The sequence below is a fragment of the Meriones unguiculatus genome, chromosome 4 (genome assembly GCF_030254825.1).
Source record: "Meriones unguiculatus strain TT.TT164.6M chromosome 4, Bangor_MerUng_6.1, whole genome shotgun sequence".
NCBI lineage: Eukaryota > Metazoa > Chordata > Mammalia > Rodentia > Muridae > Meriones > Meriones unguiculatus.
The window spans coordinates 96,858,620-96,873,322 of record NC_083352.1 but is presented as its reverse complement, the minus strand read 5'-3'; the positions used below and the strand labels follow the sequence as shown (position 1 = coordinate 96,873,322).

At 55.8% G+C, this 14,703-nt stretch overlaps 1 protein-coding gene across 5 annotated transcripts in view; it reads left to right on the top strand.

The window, feature by feature from the left end:
- Positions 1 to 8,891, top strand: part of Acacb (acetyl-CoA carboxylase beta) — a 104,597-nt gene extending 95,706 nt beyond the window's left edge. For all 5 annotated transcript variants that reach the window (XM_021634699.2, XM_060382581.1, XM_060382580.1 and 2 more), the window contains 9 exons: positions 854 to 950; positions 2,258 to 2,354; positions 3,155 to 3,290; positions 4,085 to 4,262; positions 4,590 to 4,702; positions 5,815 to 5,969; positions 6,504 to 6,674; positions 6,804 to 6,940; positions 7,510 to 8,891. In XM_021634699.2, coding sequence (XP_021490374.1) covers positions 854 to 950; positions 2,258 to 2,354; positions 3,155 to 3,290; positions 4,085 to 4,262; positions 4,590 to 4,702; positions 5,815 to 5,969; positions 6,504 to 6,674; positions 6,804 to 6,940; positions 7,510 to 7,636 — 1,211 coding nt within the window. In that variant the 3' untranslated portion in view covers positions 7,637 to 8,891. The remainder of the gene's footprint in view (positions 1 to 853; positions 951 to 2,257; positions 2,355 to 3,154; positions 3,291 to 4,084; positions 4,263 to 4,589; positions 4,703 to 5,814; positions 5,970 to 6,503; positions 6,675 to 6,803; positions 6,941 to 7,509) is intronic.
- Positions 8,892 to 14,703: the final 5,812 nt, after the last annotated feature.

Below are 14,703 nucleotides of genomic sequence, written 5' to 3'. Positions count from 1 at the left end.
AGACCTTCACACAAAAAGACTGGCTTCTTTCACACACACACACACACACACACACACACACACACACGGGTACACGCATGCACGCACGTTTCCTCCCCGAGGAATGCCTTTGTCTCTTGGAGGTGTGCTATGCTTTGAGAGCTGCCCAGCAGGGAAAGCTGAGCTGTCCCATCACCCTGGCCACACCTAGAATTTCATGCCTTCTGCTGTGCAGGCAAGAGGGAAGGACCTGCCGCCAGCAGAAGGAGCCCCGTAGCTGCTTCGTTTTATACAGCTTTCCCTCCGGCGGTATCTCCCACCGCGTGCTCTGTCCTCCGGAGCCGGCCCTGAGCCCCACCCGAGGCAGAGGCTGGAGCAGGGTCTCCTTGCCAGGCATCCAGGTGCCGCTGTGTCCTTTGAGTCGCCCGCTGCCAGCTGCCAGGCCTCTCACCTCTCGTCAGGGTGGCAGCCTCTGGCCCCAACCCCTGTGCAGTTAGAGTGGCATTACACCCACATACACACTTCACACACACCCCCCAACCATCAATGGCTGCGGTGCCTCTGTCACAGAGTGCCTCTCTGGGACATGGGGCCACCTGCTTCCTCTCAGGAAGTTGGAGGCACTGGAACACCCTCAGAAACGAATTCCTGTTGTGATGCAGCTTTTGCAGTCACGCATGGTTTTGTTTTGTTTGGGGGTTGTTTTTGCTTTTGTTTCGCTCTGTTGGTATTGTGGTTGGGTTTTGGTGTGAGGGTTTGGACTCTGTGTAGTCTTCTGTAGAGAAGAAGGTTAACGGGAGTTTAGGTTCAAAGCCACAGAAGTATACTCTGCCAGGCAGACCCTCAGCCAGGGCTTCCATCCTTCTGCCTGCAGCTCTGAAGGGGACCTGGCAGAGTGGATTCTTTGACCACGGCAGTTTCATGGAAATCATGGCACCCTGGGCCCAGACTGTGGTGACCGGACGAGCAAGGTAACAGGAGATGGGGTGGGCCGCCCACCCCTGCCCACCAGGCGCCGAAACTCCCAAGTACTCAGCTGGGGCTGCCAGGGCCCTTTTCTCTTTGGTCCCTAGATTTTTCTGAATGCGAAAGCCAAATCTACGGAGTGGGGAGAAAGCTAAAGAGGCACAGTGCTTGCCAGGCAAGCAGGAGGACCCGAGTTCGGATCCCAGGCACCCACACGAAAAGCCGGGTGCAGCGGTGTGTCTGATCCCAGCACCGGGGTTACAGAGTCAGAGCCCGGTACCTCGCTGGTCAGCCGGCCTAGCTGAACTGGAGAGCGCCAGGTTATGACTGACCCTGTACCAGAAAGTGAGGTGGAGAATGATTGAGGAGGGTGCCTGACAGTGAACTCAGGTACACAACACACACACACACACACACACACAGAGTTTGAGAATCGTAAGGGTATCATTGGCCTTTAGTTACACGCCCCTGTTTATTTTACAAACCTTTTTGTACAGTCCTTGAATGAACCCACCACCACAGAGCCCTCCCTGTGGAGACCTGTCCACCCACCCCAGTAAGGAGTGTTGCACGGATAGAGGACAGAGTGGTGGCTCTGGCTGCTGATAGCCCCGGATGACAGGTGGTGATGTGAAGGTGTCATCCGAGCCAGGCTCTGTGGTATTCGATATTGCTCACCCCGCCCCTAGGTTTGAGTACCAGCGATGGAACCCGGGGCACCGTGCATGTTTTGTATTTCAGGGCAGTCTCTTGCTGTATACCCCAGGCTGGCCTTGAACTCTTGGCCATCCTGCCTTGGCTTCCTTAGTAGCTGGGTAACAGGCCTGTGCCACCAATCCTGGCTTTCGTCCACCTTTTCTCTGTGTGACTTAGTTCAGTACCCAAGCTGCCCAGTGTGTAGCGACTGGCCACGTGTAATGATTTAAGTCACAACTTAGGACTGGGAAATGATCAGGTTGCAGAGCACCTGCTTGGCGTCTGCAAAGTCCCGAGTGTCGTCCTAATAGCACAAAAGTCTGAAGCTGTCGTGAGAGGAGGATGCCGGGAACTGTGTGTGTGGTTCACAGTTGCCATCTTAGATGCATGGCCTGAGGCCTGGACATCCTGCCCTGACCATTCTCACCCTAGCAGGGCACCTATCGCTCTGAACGGTTCTTTGCAATTGGGTGACACCCCTTTCCCTTGCAGCCAGCTTCCCGGTGTGCCCCAGCCCCACCCGGAAACACGTGGCAGCAGACTGGGTATACCCTGGGGCCCTGAGACCCACTTTCAGGGCCGCCCAGTGCTGAGCTCACGTGCGCTCACCTTGCAGGCTGGGGGGCATCCCTGTGGGGGTGATTGCCGTGGAGACTCGGACTGTGGAGGTGGCTGTCCCTGCTGACCCTGCCAACTTGGATTCTGAAGCCAAGGTGAGGGTCCGGGAGCCATGACCACTGTGACCATTGTAGACAGGAGCGGATCCTTTCATCCAGCCCAGAGAAGCTTCCACATACCAGAGAGCCAGGGGGCAGAGGCCTCGAGCAGGGATCTGCCTGGGGCCTCTGCCTCCTCCCACCACATCTCCAGGGGGCCCATAATATCCCAATATTCTGGGCTTCTTCATCCAACCTCCTCTCTATCTCTGCTGCTGGGGGCTGCAATGAGGCCTCAGCTAGCGTGCTGTCAGGCTGTGCATGAGAACAGGGGACCCGTTGAGGTCCTGAGGGTGTGGGCTTTGAGTTTCTAGGAGGTCTATGTATATGGGTACATGTCCTGGTCAGGGTTACTATTGTGATAAACACCGTGACCAAAGCAGCCCGGGAGGAAAAGGTGTATTTGCTCACATTTCCACGTCACTGTTTATCATCTAAGGAGGTCAGGACGGGAACTCAAGCAGGGCAGGAACCTGGAGGCAGGAGCTGATAGGAGGCCATGGAGGGTGCTGCTCACTGGCTTGCTTCCCATGGCTTGTTCAGCCTGCTTTCTTATAGAATCCAGGGCCACCAGCCCATGATGGGCTGGGCCCTCCCCATCCATCACTAAGAAAACGCCCTACACCTGGCTATAGCCCTGTCTCATGGAGGCATTTTCTCAGTGGAGGTTCCCTCCCCTCAGATGACTTTGTCTTGTATCAAGCTGATATGAAACAGTACAGGACGAAGCTGTGATCACTGGCTATGGTCCGTATGTCCCGGGGTCACTCTCTGACCTAAGTGACTCCATGTTGCAGATCATCCAGCAGGCGGGCCAGGTGTGGTTCCCGGACTCTGCCTACAAGACGGCGCAGGTCATCAGAGACTTCAACCAGGAGCACCTGCCCCTCATGATCTTTGCCAACTGGAGAGGCTTCTCCGGTGGCATGAAGGGTAAGCACAGCCCCTCCGTGTCACTCCACCGTGTCTCTCAACAGCCCGGGGAAGACGAAGGTCAGGTCACCTCCTGGTTTATAGATGAGAAACTTGAGCTGGGGAGGCAGGTCACTTCCTGGGGTCATGTGAAAGGTGGGGCAGGGAGGTCTGGCTTGCCAGCTCCTCGGTGACCTGAGTAGTCGGCCTCCTGCGTGGTAGGATGAGGAAGGCTATGTCCGTCCAACTTCCTCAGAGCTCACCTTAGAGGTGCAGTCTCCCCAAGTCACCCGGGATGTCCAGAGAGACAGTGGTTCCCACTGGCTGCCGAAGGGAACAGCTGAGGAGGGAGAGAGGCAACTGTGTGTCTTTAACAGCTGGGTGGCCTCCCTGAGTCCCCAAACTGCGCCTTTGTGAATGAGGAGGCATGCAGTGGGGGTCCTACTCTCTAGCTCCACACGGAGTTGTTGTCACTGACGTCAGGGTCACCACATAGGGTGTGGGGGACTTGAGAGATCTCTGGTGAGGCAGAGCAGAGGGACCTGCGTACCAGATGTGTGGCTGCGCTGGGCCATCTCACTCAGAGCTGGGAGGACCTCAGAGGGTGGCCGTCCCTGTGCTCGCATTCATAGATTAGGACACACCCATGCAGGACAGCAACCTGCCCAAGGTCACGTGGGCATTGAGGGAGGGAGCCAGACCTGGACCAGCTCCCAGCTCTCCCAAGTCTCTGTCAGGAGCCCTGGACGGAGAAGGTTGCAGGCTTCATGGGGGTGGCACTGGGGCCCGTCTCCTTAGCAGGCCTTGTCTTGTAGACATGTATGAACAGATGCTGAAGTTTGGAGCCTACATCGTGGACGGCCTCCGGCTGTTCAGGCAGCCCATCCTCATCTACATCCCTCCCTGTGCCGAGCTCCGTGGGGGCTCCTGGGTTGTCCTTGACTCCACCATCAACCCCCTGTGCATAGAGATGTACGCGGACAAAGAGAGCAGGTGGGTTTGTCCCCCAGGATTTTTTTCCGCAGTTAGTTAGCCCCCCAGAGGACCATATCCGGAGAGGGGTGAGAAGCCAGGCATGGCGGTACACACTACCCTCGACACTGAGGGTATCAGGTAGGGCTAGGGAAACCTTTGGAAGAACCTAAGACTGATCTCTGATCTCTACAGACACGCACACACGGATACGCATACACCACACACACAAAGTCATAATACAGTCAAAGAAATAAGCCAGTAGAAAAAAAAGGGGGCCCGGATGGAGAGCGGGGAGGCCTGCGGTGTCTGTTCTCAGCCCCTGCCCCTTTCCTCTTCTCTGTTCAGGGGGGGTGTCCTGGAGCCAGAGGGCACCGTGGAGATTAAGTTCCGGAAGAAAGACCTGGTGAAGACCATGAGAAGGATAGACCCCGTGTGCAGGAAGCTCGTGGCACAGCTGGGTAGGTGGGTCTCACAGGCACCAGTTAAAGGTAGAAGGAGGGTGTGTGAAACACAGCCATCAGACCGTGAGACCCAAAAGCCAGGCCATGTTTGCAGTCAGCGCCTCCCACAGACCTCCAGAGGGGCCAGAAGTACCTGAGGAGGCAGAGCTGTGCTCTGTATGTCCACAGTGAGCTGTCTCGGGGTTCTGACCACAGCTCATCTCTGGGGCCAGGGGTGGAACATTCCACTTTGGCATTCTGTCTGTGCCAGAGGGTCAGGCCTTAGGGCGCTGTAGGTCAGGTGTGTTCGTCTGCCATCCCAGTCAGCTCACTGTTCCGAACACACAGAGTGAGACAGCGGAAGCATTTGGGGCCCCCGGGGAACACCAGAACTTTGATGGCGATAATGCCCCTTCAGAACTACCTGTCAGAGAGAAACAATCTTACCCATCCTATTCGGTGGATGCTCTGCTTCACTTTCGATCTCTGATGTCATCCTCCCCGGGTGTCCATGCCTCACAGGTGTCACACCACTGGGCAGTTCCTGATCTTGATGAGCAGGGCCTCTGTGACTTTGGGTTTGTGTGCAGTTGGCGTTACATCTTGAGGTAGCTCTAACGAGGTCCCCCTTTTAACCACATCTATTTGTGTGTGTTTGTGTATGCACATGCCACAACACATGTGTGGAGGTCGGAGGACAACTTGCAGGGGTCAGTTCTCTCCCCCTACCTCGCGGGTCCCGGGAATCAAACTCAGGTCCTCAGCCTTTGCAGCGAGCACTCCCTCCACCAAGCCATCTGGCTGGCTCCCTGGTTAGGATTCTCAAGATAGATTTCCTTGTCACACGGCACTGTCTTCCTCTCAGCCCATCCCCCCTGGCAGAGCCGTGGCATGGAGTTAGCGTATCTTCATTACGTTTGTTATACGTCTGAAGACGGCAGCTGATGGCGCGCTGAAACACGGGCAGGGCTGTCTTGGGGCTGCGAGAGCCTTTTCAAGGCTGCAGGACAACTTGATGGAGGAGCAGAGTCGGCCTCACGGCCCAGACTCTCACAGGGCAGGGCACTGTGCCCCCACGTGGCCACCCCTCAGAGCCCCTGAGGTCCTGACCGCTGTCTGCTCACCTGCAGGGGCCGCCCAGCTCCCCGACCAGGACCGCAGGGAGCTGGAGGGCCAGTTGAAGGCCCGAGAGGACCTGCTGCTCCCCATCTACCACCAGGTGGCAGTGCAATTCGCTGACCTGCATGACACGCCGGGCCACATGCTGGAGAAGGGAATCATTTCTGTAAGGACCCCAAGGCCACCAGGGCCCCAGACAGGGAGCAGGGCATAGGGGTTTGGGATGGAGCCAAGCAGGGCCTCAGAGGGCTTGAAGGCCATTCAGCCTGAGTGGGTCAGCAGCCCGCAGCCTCTGTCCTTAAAGACCCCGGGGAGGCCTGGGCAGTGTGCACCTTCGGAGAATCTTGAAGCCTTGTTTATGCTGACACTGGCCTGTGGCCTGCTCCTAAGTGGACATCCCATGCCCACTGGCCCTTGCCCCTAGCCAGGCTTTTTTTCTCATGGGAACCAACCTGAGATTGAGTTTTGTAGATGCCCGTTTGCTTCAGAGGACACTGTTGACCTGTGGCCTAGCATTGTGGGGTGCTGCAGAGCCCTGCTCTGTCTCCCTAGATGGGAGCTCACACCACGCCGTACCCTCCCCCACACACCGCCATGCACGGCATCCCTGCATGTAGGATGGGGTGGGCCCAAGCAAGGCAGGGCCGTGGTGGTTTCCGGCCCCCTCCCCCCATGGGTGCTCAGGTGGACCCGTCCACAGGACGTGCTGGAATGGAAGACTGCTCGCACCTTCCTCTACTGGAGGCTGCGCCGGCTGCTGCTGGAGGCCCAGGTGAAGCAGGAGATCCTCCAAGCCTGCCCCGAGCTGAGCCACGAGCACACGCAGTCCATGCTGCGACGCTGGTTTGTGGAGACCGAGGGCGCCGTCAAGGTGGGCCTGAGCAGGGGGAGGAGAGCTGCAGCATGGGGGTGCCGGGGGGGGGGGCTAGGGGGGCCAGCTGCTGTGTCTGCAGCAGCAGCCCCACCTGAGACGGACGGTACCCACTGCTCCCCGACCCAGGCCTACCTGTGGGATAGCAACCAGGTGGTGGTCCAGTGGCTGGAGCAGCACTGGTCAGCCAGGGATGGCCTGCGCTCCACCATCCGTGAGAACATCAATTACCTGAAGCGAGACTCTGTCCTCAAGACCATCCAAAGGTGAGCAGCGTGCCTGTGGCCATCCGCTGGCTCACGGGGCCGGTCACAGTGCCAGGATGGGGCCCCGGCTCCCGGGTGAGGTGACAGCAACAGAGCTGTGGTGGGTGAGGGGGCAGAGCTGGGTCTGTGTGGTGGCTTGGGACATATCTAGCACCTGGTTGATTAGAAGGCCCACAGCACAGACCCGGGGGCTGAGGGTACTGGCCCCCTCACTGCCAGTCTTTCCATAGTCTCCAAGGAGGTGGCTCTTAGGACACCGGGGACCATTTGGGGTATGAAGATGGAGCTGGGGGGGGGTCGCACCTCAGATCATATCACAAAACCAGTGCCTGGAAAGGGCTTTGCCACCCTCAGGCATTCTGTCCCCTGTGTCAGAAGCCCTTCTACCTGCAGGACTGTCTGTCCCTCCCTCTTTCCCTTCCCCCTCCCCTTTTCCTGGGTGAGCACAGCCAGAGGAAATCAGAGCTCTGAGCTCTGGCCCACCAGAGGGGAACATGGCACCCCAGATAAGGACCCGGCCACCTAGACACTGACCTAAGTGACGAGAGTGTCTCCCTCCTTCCTTGTAGTCTGGTTCAAGAAAACCCAGATGTGACCATGGACTGTGTGGCGTACCTTAGCCAGCACCTCACCCCGGCAGAGCGGATACAGGTGGTTCAGCTGCTGTCTACCACAGAGAGCTCAACCTCCCCCTGAGCACCTCTGGCCATCCCCAGGGCCCCGGACCTTGGAACAGCAATGCGGCAGGCCTTCCTAAGACTTTGGCTTGTTTTGGGGAAGTTCACCAAAGCCATCCTGAGCACTCCAAATGTAGCAGCTGTTCCTGACCAGCACCTTCCTGGACAAAGGGCCACTGTGCCCCTGCCAGGTGGGGACGGCACCCCCCCCACCTGGGGACTGCAGGGTTTGTCCTGGTGGATAGCTCCGCTGCCTGTCTGAGGTGAACTGAACCGGGCGTCCTGAGTTCCTGTGTTTTCCGTGGACCGGGGACTCAGTGTCCTGGCTGAGCACGAGGCACTTGCCCGATGGCTTACACTCCGGTCCCCTGTGGCCTTCACCAGAGTAAATGGGCCAAAGAAAACACCAGACGAGACCCAAGAAAACCTCTTCCCGAAACGAGGCTTATTAGACACCTAGGCGCCCAAGCAGGGGCAAAAATGATTTCCCTTTTCAGTTAAGAGAACAAAAGCGGCCCTTGGTGAGTCGGGAGACCATCCTATGGACAGGCTGTCCTATTACAGAGATTCTCCGAGATCAAAGGACAGATGGCTGGTTGGCGTCCAGCATGGCTTGAGGAGCCTTACTGCCTCGGATCCTGGGGCTCTGTAAGCCCTTTCTTCGCAGGTAGAGTGAGGGCTGGACCTCACACCATGTCTCCTGGAGACTGGCCACCCTTATGATGCCAAGTACCCTGCAGCCTAAGGGCAGAGAGGCTGCCCCTCCCCTGGAGGGCCCCTGACCTTGTGCCTTCATACCGCGGCAGGAGCCAACAGCTCTGGACCAGTGCCCCAGGACCGTGCTGCAAGCACGCTGGGTTTGCTCACAAAGACTTTCCCAGCACCCACAGACCCTGCAGTGGCAGGGTCTGAATGAGTCGTTCTGTGCCAGTGACAGGGGCTGGGGAAGGTAGCCTTCCTTCTGGGCAGTGTGTCTGAAGTCGGCCGTCACTCCTGGCGGAGGCCGCAGCCTCCAGGGAACCGTCCGCCAAACAGGCTACTTGAGGTGTGCCGGGTAGAGACAGAGATGGCCAGCTGTCAGCCTGTGACAGCCCTGGCAGCCGAGGGGGCCTGGGGCGGGGGGAGACGCGTGATCCACTGCTGCCATTCTGGGGGATGAAGGGTTCTGCTGGGCAAGGTCCTCTTGATGTGGGGGAAAGCCCAGACCGACTAGCTGCTGCCCTGACCAGAGGGCTGAGGAGGCTGCTGGGAGAGCTGCAGAATAAACTATTTTTTGAAGGAAGCTCTTTGGCCTTGACTTACTCTGTGGAATAGCCTGGCAGCAGGTGGAGGGGTTAGGGGGTTCTCGGCTCTTCTCAGAATCTCCCTATTCCAAACATCAGAAAGCCTGTGCGCACCCTGCTTGGGAGGGAGGGAGGGAGAATGGGCAGGAAGGAGTGAAGGAGAGAGGGAGGGAGGAAGAAGGAGGTCCAGGCATCTTTCACTCCGGTTTCCGTTACTTCCTTGTCAGACAAGGACAACTTGGTATATCTCAGAGAGGTCAAGACATTCACCGACGGTCACACAGCACAGAACAGGAGGCGTGTCCAGTCTGACTGCCCATGACTGTGGGGCGCAGCCCCTTCCTTCTGGGACACAGAGCTGTGGTGTTCCCAGGCAGCTGAACTGCGCTTGGGAATTGGCTGTCCCAGCACAGGCACCCCGTCCCTTCCACCACAGCGTCCCACTCAGAGACAGCTCACTCTGCTCTCTCAGATATCAATTATTGCTTTTATTCCAGTCCAGCGTCTTTCCCACGGTCAATCAGAGTTCTCCAGCGCTGCTGGGTCGAAAGAAACTGTCTTACATGGGAAGTACCACAGAGACAGAAGGAGAGGCCTGGGGCCTATTGGTAATTTTTGGATGCCTGGATCAAGCCATGTCTGAGGGCCTAGTGGGAGCCTGCTCGTGTCCTTTGTTTTATTTCAAATGCTTTCCCTAGTTTGAAGGGGAGCCACAGCCTTGTTCTCCAATGGCTGAGCCTAAGCACGGACTTTTTTGCAATGTGACTCTGTGCCACCAGATCTCTACAAAAGGAGGTGAGCTCTGTGACGGGAGAGGGGCATTAATCACATCCATGTCTGGGAGGCTGAGGTGGGTTATGCAGACCTCCAGCTGGATCCCAGACGCAAACCTAGCTGCTTGTCACCGTACTGACGTTGACGTTTGTCTGTGGGCTGTAAACTCCATTGTCCCTGATAAGGCCAGTGCTCCACTTTCCCTTGAGGCACTCAGCCACTCCCAGAGGAAGGAGGAAAGGAGCAGCAATCACCATGTGCACTGAGGCCTTGATGTCCAGCTCAGGTCCACACGAGACAGCTGATGCCAGGCCTGGCCTTGTCCTGTGCCATCTGCAGATGAACCCATGAGAGGGAGATGACAAACCATCCATCTTTACTCTCTTGATACAACCCAGGCTGAGGGCCAGCAGGCCCTGCCCGGGTGGCACCACTGCTGCGGGCCAGTGTTTTGATTGCTGTCCCAGCCTTCCCTTCTCCAGTGCGGCCCAGGCTAGCCTTGAGCTAGGTATACTGGCCTCCCTCCTAGCTGACACTCACCTTAATAGGTTCCAGTGGGCAGTGACATGGAGGACATCCAACCTCCTACACGCCTTCAAAAGATTTTTTAAAAACTCTTTGAGAATTTCACGTATACATAAAACATGTTTTGATCAAATCTACGCCCACTCTCTCCCCCAGCTCCTGCTAGAACCACCCCACCTCTTCCCCGCTTCATTTCCTTCCTCTCCCTTCTCTCTCCTCCTTCCTCTCTCTCCTTCCTCCTCCCTCTCCCCTTCCCTCCCTCCTTCCTCCTCCCTCCTCCCTCTCCTTCTCCCTCTTTCTCCTCTTTCTCCTTCCTCCTCCCTCTCTCTCCTTCCTTTTCCCTCCTCCTCCTTCCCCCTCCCTCCTCCCTCTCCTCTTTCCTCCCCTTTCTCCTCCTTCCTCCCTTCCATCCTCTTCCTTCCTCCCTCCTCCCTCCTCCTTCTCTCTCCCTCCTCCCTCCTCCTCCCTCCTCCCTCTTTCTAGCCCAGTGCTGCCCATATATATCTAGGGGTGAGGCCAACTACTGGAGCAGGGCACCCTCCCAGGGTCCACATCTCAGAAAAAAAATCCCAACTCTCCCTCCCATTACAGCCATCATCTGCCAATATCCCCTCCACTAGCACGAGGCCCATGAACCCCTGTCCATTCCAAATGTTGCTGACTTGATCCTGTTCAGGTCTTGTGCTGGCGGCCATGTGTCTCTCATGATGGGATAGATTTGACTGGCCACAGTCCTCTGCTATACCACCCCAGGCTCTTACAGAACACACACACACACTGATCCCTGAGCCTTCCTGTGAGAGGCTGTGCTATGGAAGTGTCAGCATGCAACCGTCACTTATTTTCTGAATTTTGATGATTTGTGAGAAGCTTCTCCGGAGAGGGCTGGGAGCTGCACTCATGGTGAAGATAAAGGACTTACAGGGCGGCGTGGTTTGATGCTCCGTCCCCTGGGCCTATCAGCTCCCCGTGGTACTTGACCCCGTCCACAGTTGCAGGCATGACTTCACCCTGAGGAGCACACTTAAACCTGAGCAGAGAGGAGCTGGTTACCCCCAGAACAGTCATGCTACCATTGCACCCATGGGTGCAACTTGCCAGGCTGGTGGCAGCTCACGGAGTTCAAAGATGGGTAAAGCTGTTGATGATTAGTTTTCCTCCCCGGAGCCTGCATGGCACCTCCTGTGCTGTCGAGACTAGCCAGCGGGGAGGACACTTCCAGTCACAGGTCAGTACCAGCCTGGTTCCTCCACATTCTGTCTTCAGCAATATGATCTTCTTACCATTAAATTCTGGCGTGCAACCAGGAACATCCACAGGAGCCTTGGTCGGGGGTGTCTTTGGGATCTCACTAGCCAACAAATCCAAGGGGGGTGGTAACCCAAACCTGATACTTTTTTTTTATAGCATCCTTTTTAAATATCATCTTGCCAAATGGAAATTCTATACCTATTGCAACAAATTCCTGTTTCCTAGCCCTCATCCCCTCCCCATTCTGTTTTCTACCTCTGTGGATTTGGGAACCTCCTCACTGAACTCACATTGGCTTATATCACTTAATACAATGTCCCCAAGGTTCCTCCATTGTATGACAAGTGTCATAATTTCCCTTTTTTAAAGGCTGAACGCTATCCCATCGTGTAGCTAGAGCACACTGGTTCGCTCGTGCCTGTAGGAGGCTGCAGGCTGTGCCTTGCGGCTATTGTGGGCAGAGCACACGTGTCTTTGGGTCCTGGCCCTTCTCCCTTTTTGTTCTTTGGATCTGTATCCTGAAGTGGCGGCCACTGCTGGCTCCTACGGCAATTCTCTGCTGGCGTTCAGAGGAACCTCCAGGGTTTTCAGTGCCCAGCAGTGAGGTACCAGCATTCCACCTTCACATCCTTGGCAGCCTGCACAAGCTTTCTGATTCCTGTTGTCGTCTGGATTTGGATGGTTTGCTTATAGCCATTCAAAGAGGTGGGAAAGTAACTTAAACCCCTTCCACTGAAGGGGCTGGAGAGATGGCTCAGCAGTTAAGAGTACTGGATGGTCTTCAGAAGGACCCAGGTTTGATTGCTGGCACCCACTTGGTGCCTCAAAACCGTACACAATTGTAGTTCTGGGAGGGGAGCATTTGGTGCCGCCTGCTGGCCTCTGCAGGCACTACACACGTGGTGCACATAGATGCAGGCAAAATACCAACACATAACCTTTTTTAAAAAATTGTTTTTAAATAGTTGGACCTTTTAACCTGCTATGTCTGTTACTTGATGCTGTGACCACAATACCCTACAGAAATAGCTAAAGGACAGAAGAATTTGTTCTAGCTTCAATGGTTTCAGCCCATCGGAGCAGGCAAGGCAGAGCAGTGGGAAAGTGTGACCAAGGCTGTTAACTTCTCCCTAAAGCAGGAACCAGGAACCTTCCAAGTCCCGACCTCACAACCTTCTGCCAGGGAGACCCCAACTTCCAACAGTCCCACAATCTCCCATGGCAATGCCAGCAGCTGGGAAACAAGGAGTTAAGACAAGGCATGAACCCGCGAGAGATGCTCTAGGTTCACACAGCACAGAGGCCAACAGCCTGCACCTGGACCTGATGCTCAGTGCTCCGCCTCACTTCCCTCCCGCCTGCCTCACCTCCCTGCCCGCCCCCCTCCTTCTCTCCCACCTCTCTCAGTTCCGTAATACTACATTCCCAAGGCAGAGCCAGCCTGGTGAAGACTCTCCAGAGGCTGACCCTCAGTTTGGCGGAGACTGGAGTAAGTCCATCCTTCTTTCCTGGTTTACACCGTGGCCCTGGGGCTGTGTTCTGGGCTCCCTGTGCTTGGCTCCGCCTTGCTGAGTCAACAGTGGCCCTGGGGATTTTTGTCCTCTTTGCCTTGGATCCTCACTCCCTTCCTTTGATTTAGTCTTAAACTTAGCAGGGGTGCTTGTTAAAAAACTCAGATTTAGCCAACTATAATGGCGCATACCTGTCACCTCAGCACTGGAAAGTCTGAGGCAAGAGGATCATGAGTTCTAGGATAGCCTAGGCTACACAGTAAGCCCCTGTGCCAAACAAAACATAAATTGGCCCTGATCTACTGTCCCATTCAAGGTCCAAATATATATATATTTATTTTTATAGTCATTGGTGTTTTGCCTGCATATTTGTCTGTGTGAGGGTGTCAGAGCGTATGGAACTGGAGTTATACAGTTGTGAGCTGCCATGTGGGTGCTGGTAACTGAACCCGGGTCCTCAGGAAGAGCAGCCAGTGCTCTTAACTGCTGAACCATCTCTCCAGCCACGATAGTGACATCTCACCCAGAACACTAAGGGCCCAGGAGCTGCTAGTCGTCAGCAAGCTTGGCCAGGTGTACTAGTTAATTGCTTTTCTTCAGTTTGACACAGGCTAGGGTAACACAGGATGAGGTAACCTTCAGCCAAATGGCTTGTAAACAAGCCTGTGGAGCACTCTTCTGATTAACAATTGATATGAGAGAGCCCTGGATGCTCAGGTGGTTCCTGGGTTCTATAAGAAAGCAGGCTGAGCAAGCCATGGGGTGTGAGCCAGTGAGCAGCGCCCTCCATGGCCTCTGCACCAGCTCCTGCCTCCAGGTTCCTGCCCTGCTTGGGTTCCCATCCTGACTCCCCTCAGCGATGGACCATAACCTTTAAGTCACACAACCCCTTTCACCTCATGCTTCTTTTGGCTATATGCTTTATCACACCAACAGAAAGCACCTAAGACGCCAGGTTTCTGTGTTACACAGAGAAGCTGCCTGGACCCATAAGGTGGGACACATTGAGGTGGAGGCCACTGAAGATCCCTGTGGGAGCCGAACACCCCCAAGGACAGGGTAGCAGGAAAAACAGTCCCCAGAACTATGCTGACATGGTTCCTGTATCCTGGTGTTGCTGGTCCCTCTGCACTCCACTGGTGAGTAGAGGGCTATGATGAGGGACACATCCCGGGGGACGAGGTGCCCTAAGGCTATGATGGGCAGGAGGCCACTGAGTTGCCAGATGACATATCAGCATCTGTCTCATTGTCCTTGGGCTAAGAGACTTGGAGACATCACACCACCACAGGACTGCCTGAACAAAGAGGTTCTGGCCCCACTGCCCCACTTCCAGCTGGTGGCAGCGCTCCGACCCTTCCCTAACCCCAGTTTCAGCAACTGCTTTTGGGAGAAAGAACAAGTGTCTGAACAGAGTCAGTCTAGGGAAGAGGTTTGTGCTTCCTTAAGCCAGTGCCTAAATGGGACCTGGTACCTCTCGCTGATGCACCTAGATGTATTTAGCCTCTTCCGGCCCGTTTATCCTTTGTAACACCAGTATGATTGGTTTTGTGTGGCTTAGTAACACCGTAGTTTAAAACAGCAGATTTATCCCCGTAGAGGAGACCAGAAGTCCAAGGGTCCCACTGGGCTGAGCACGGTGTCGGCAGGACAGCAGGCTCCTCAATGTCTCAGGAGTGGCTGGGGACACCGTGCTTCTGCTGGTAGGGCCTGTGTTTTAGGGCATGCTTGAGTAGGATCCT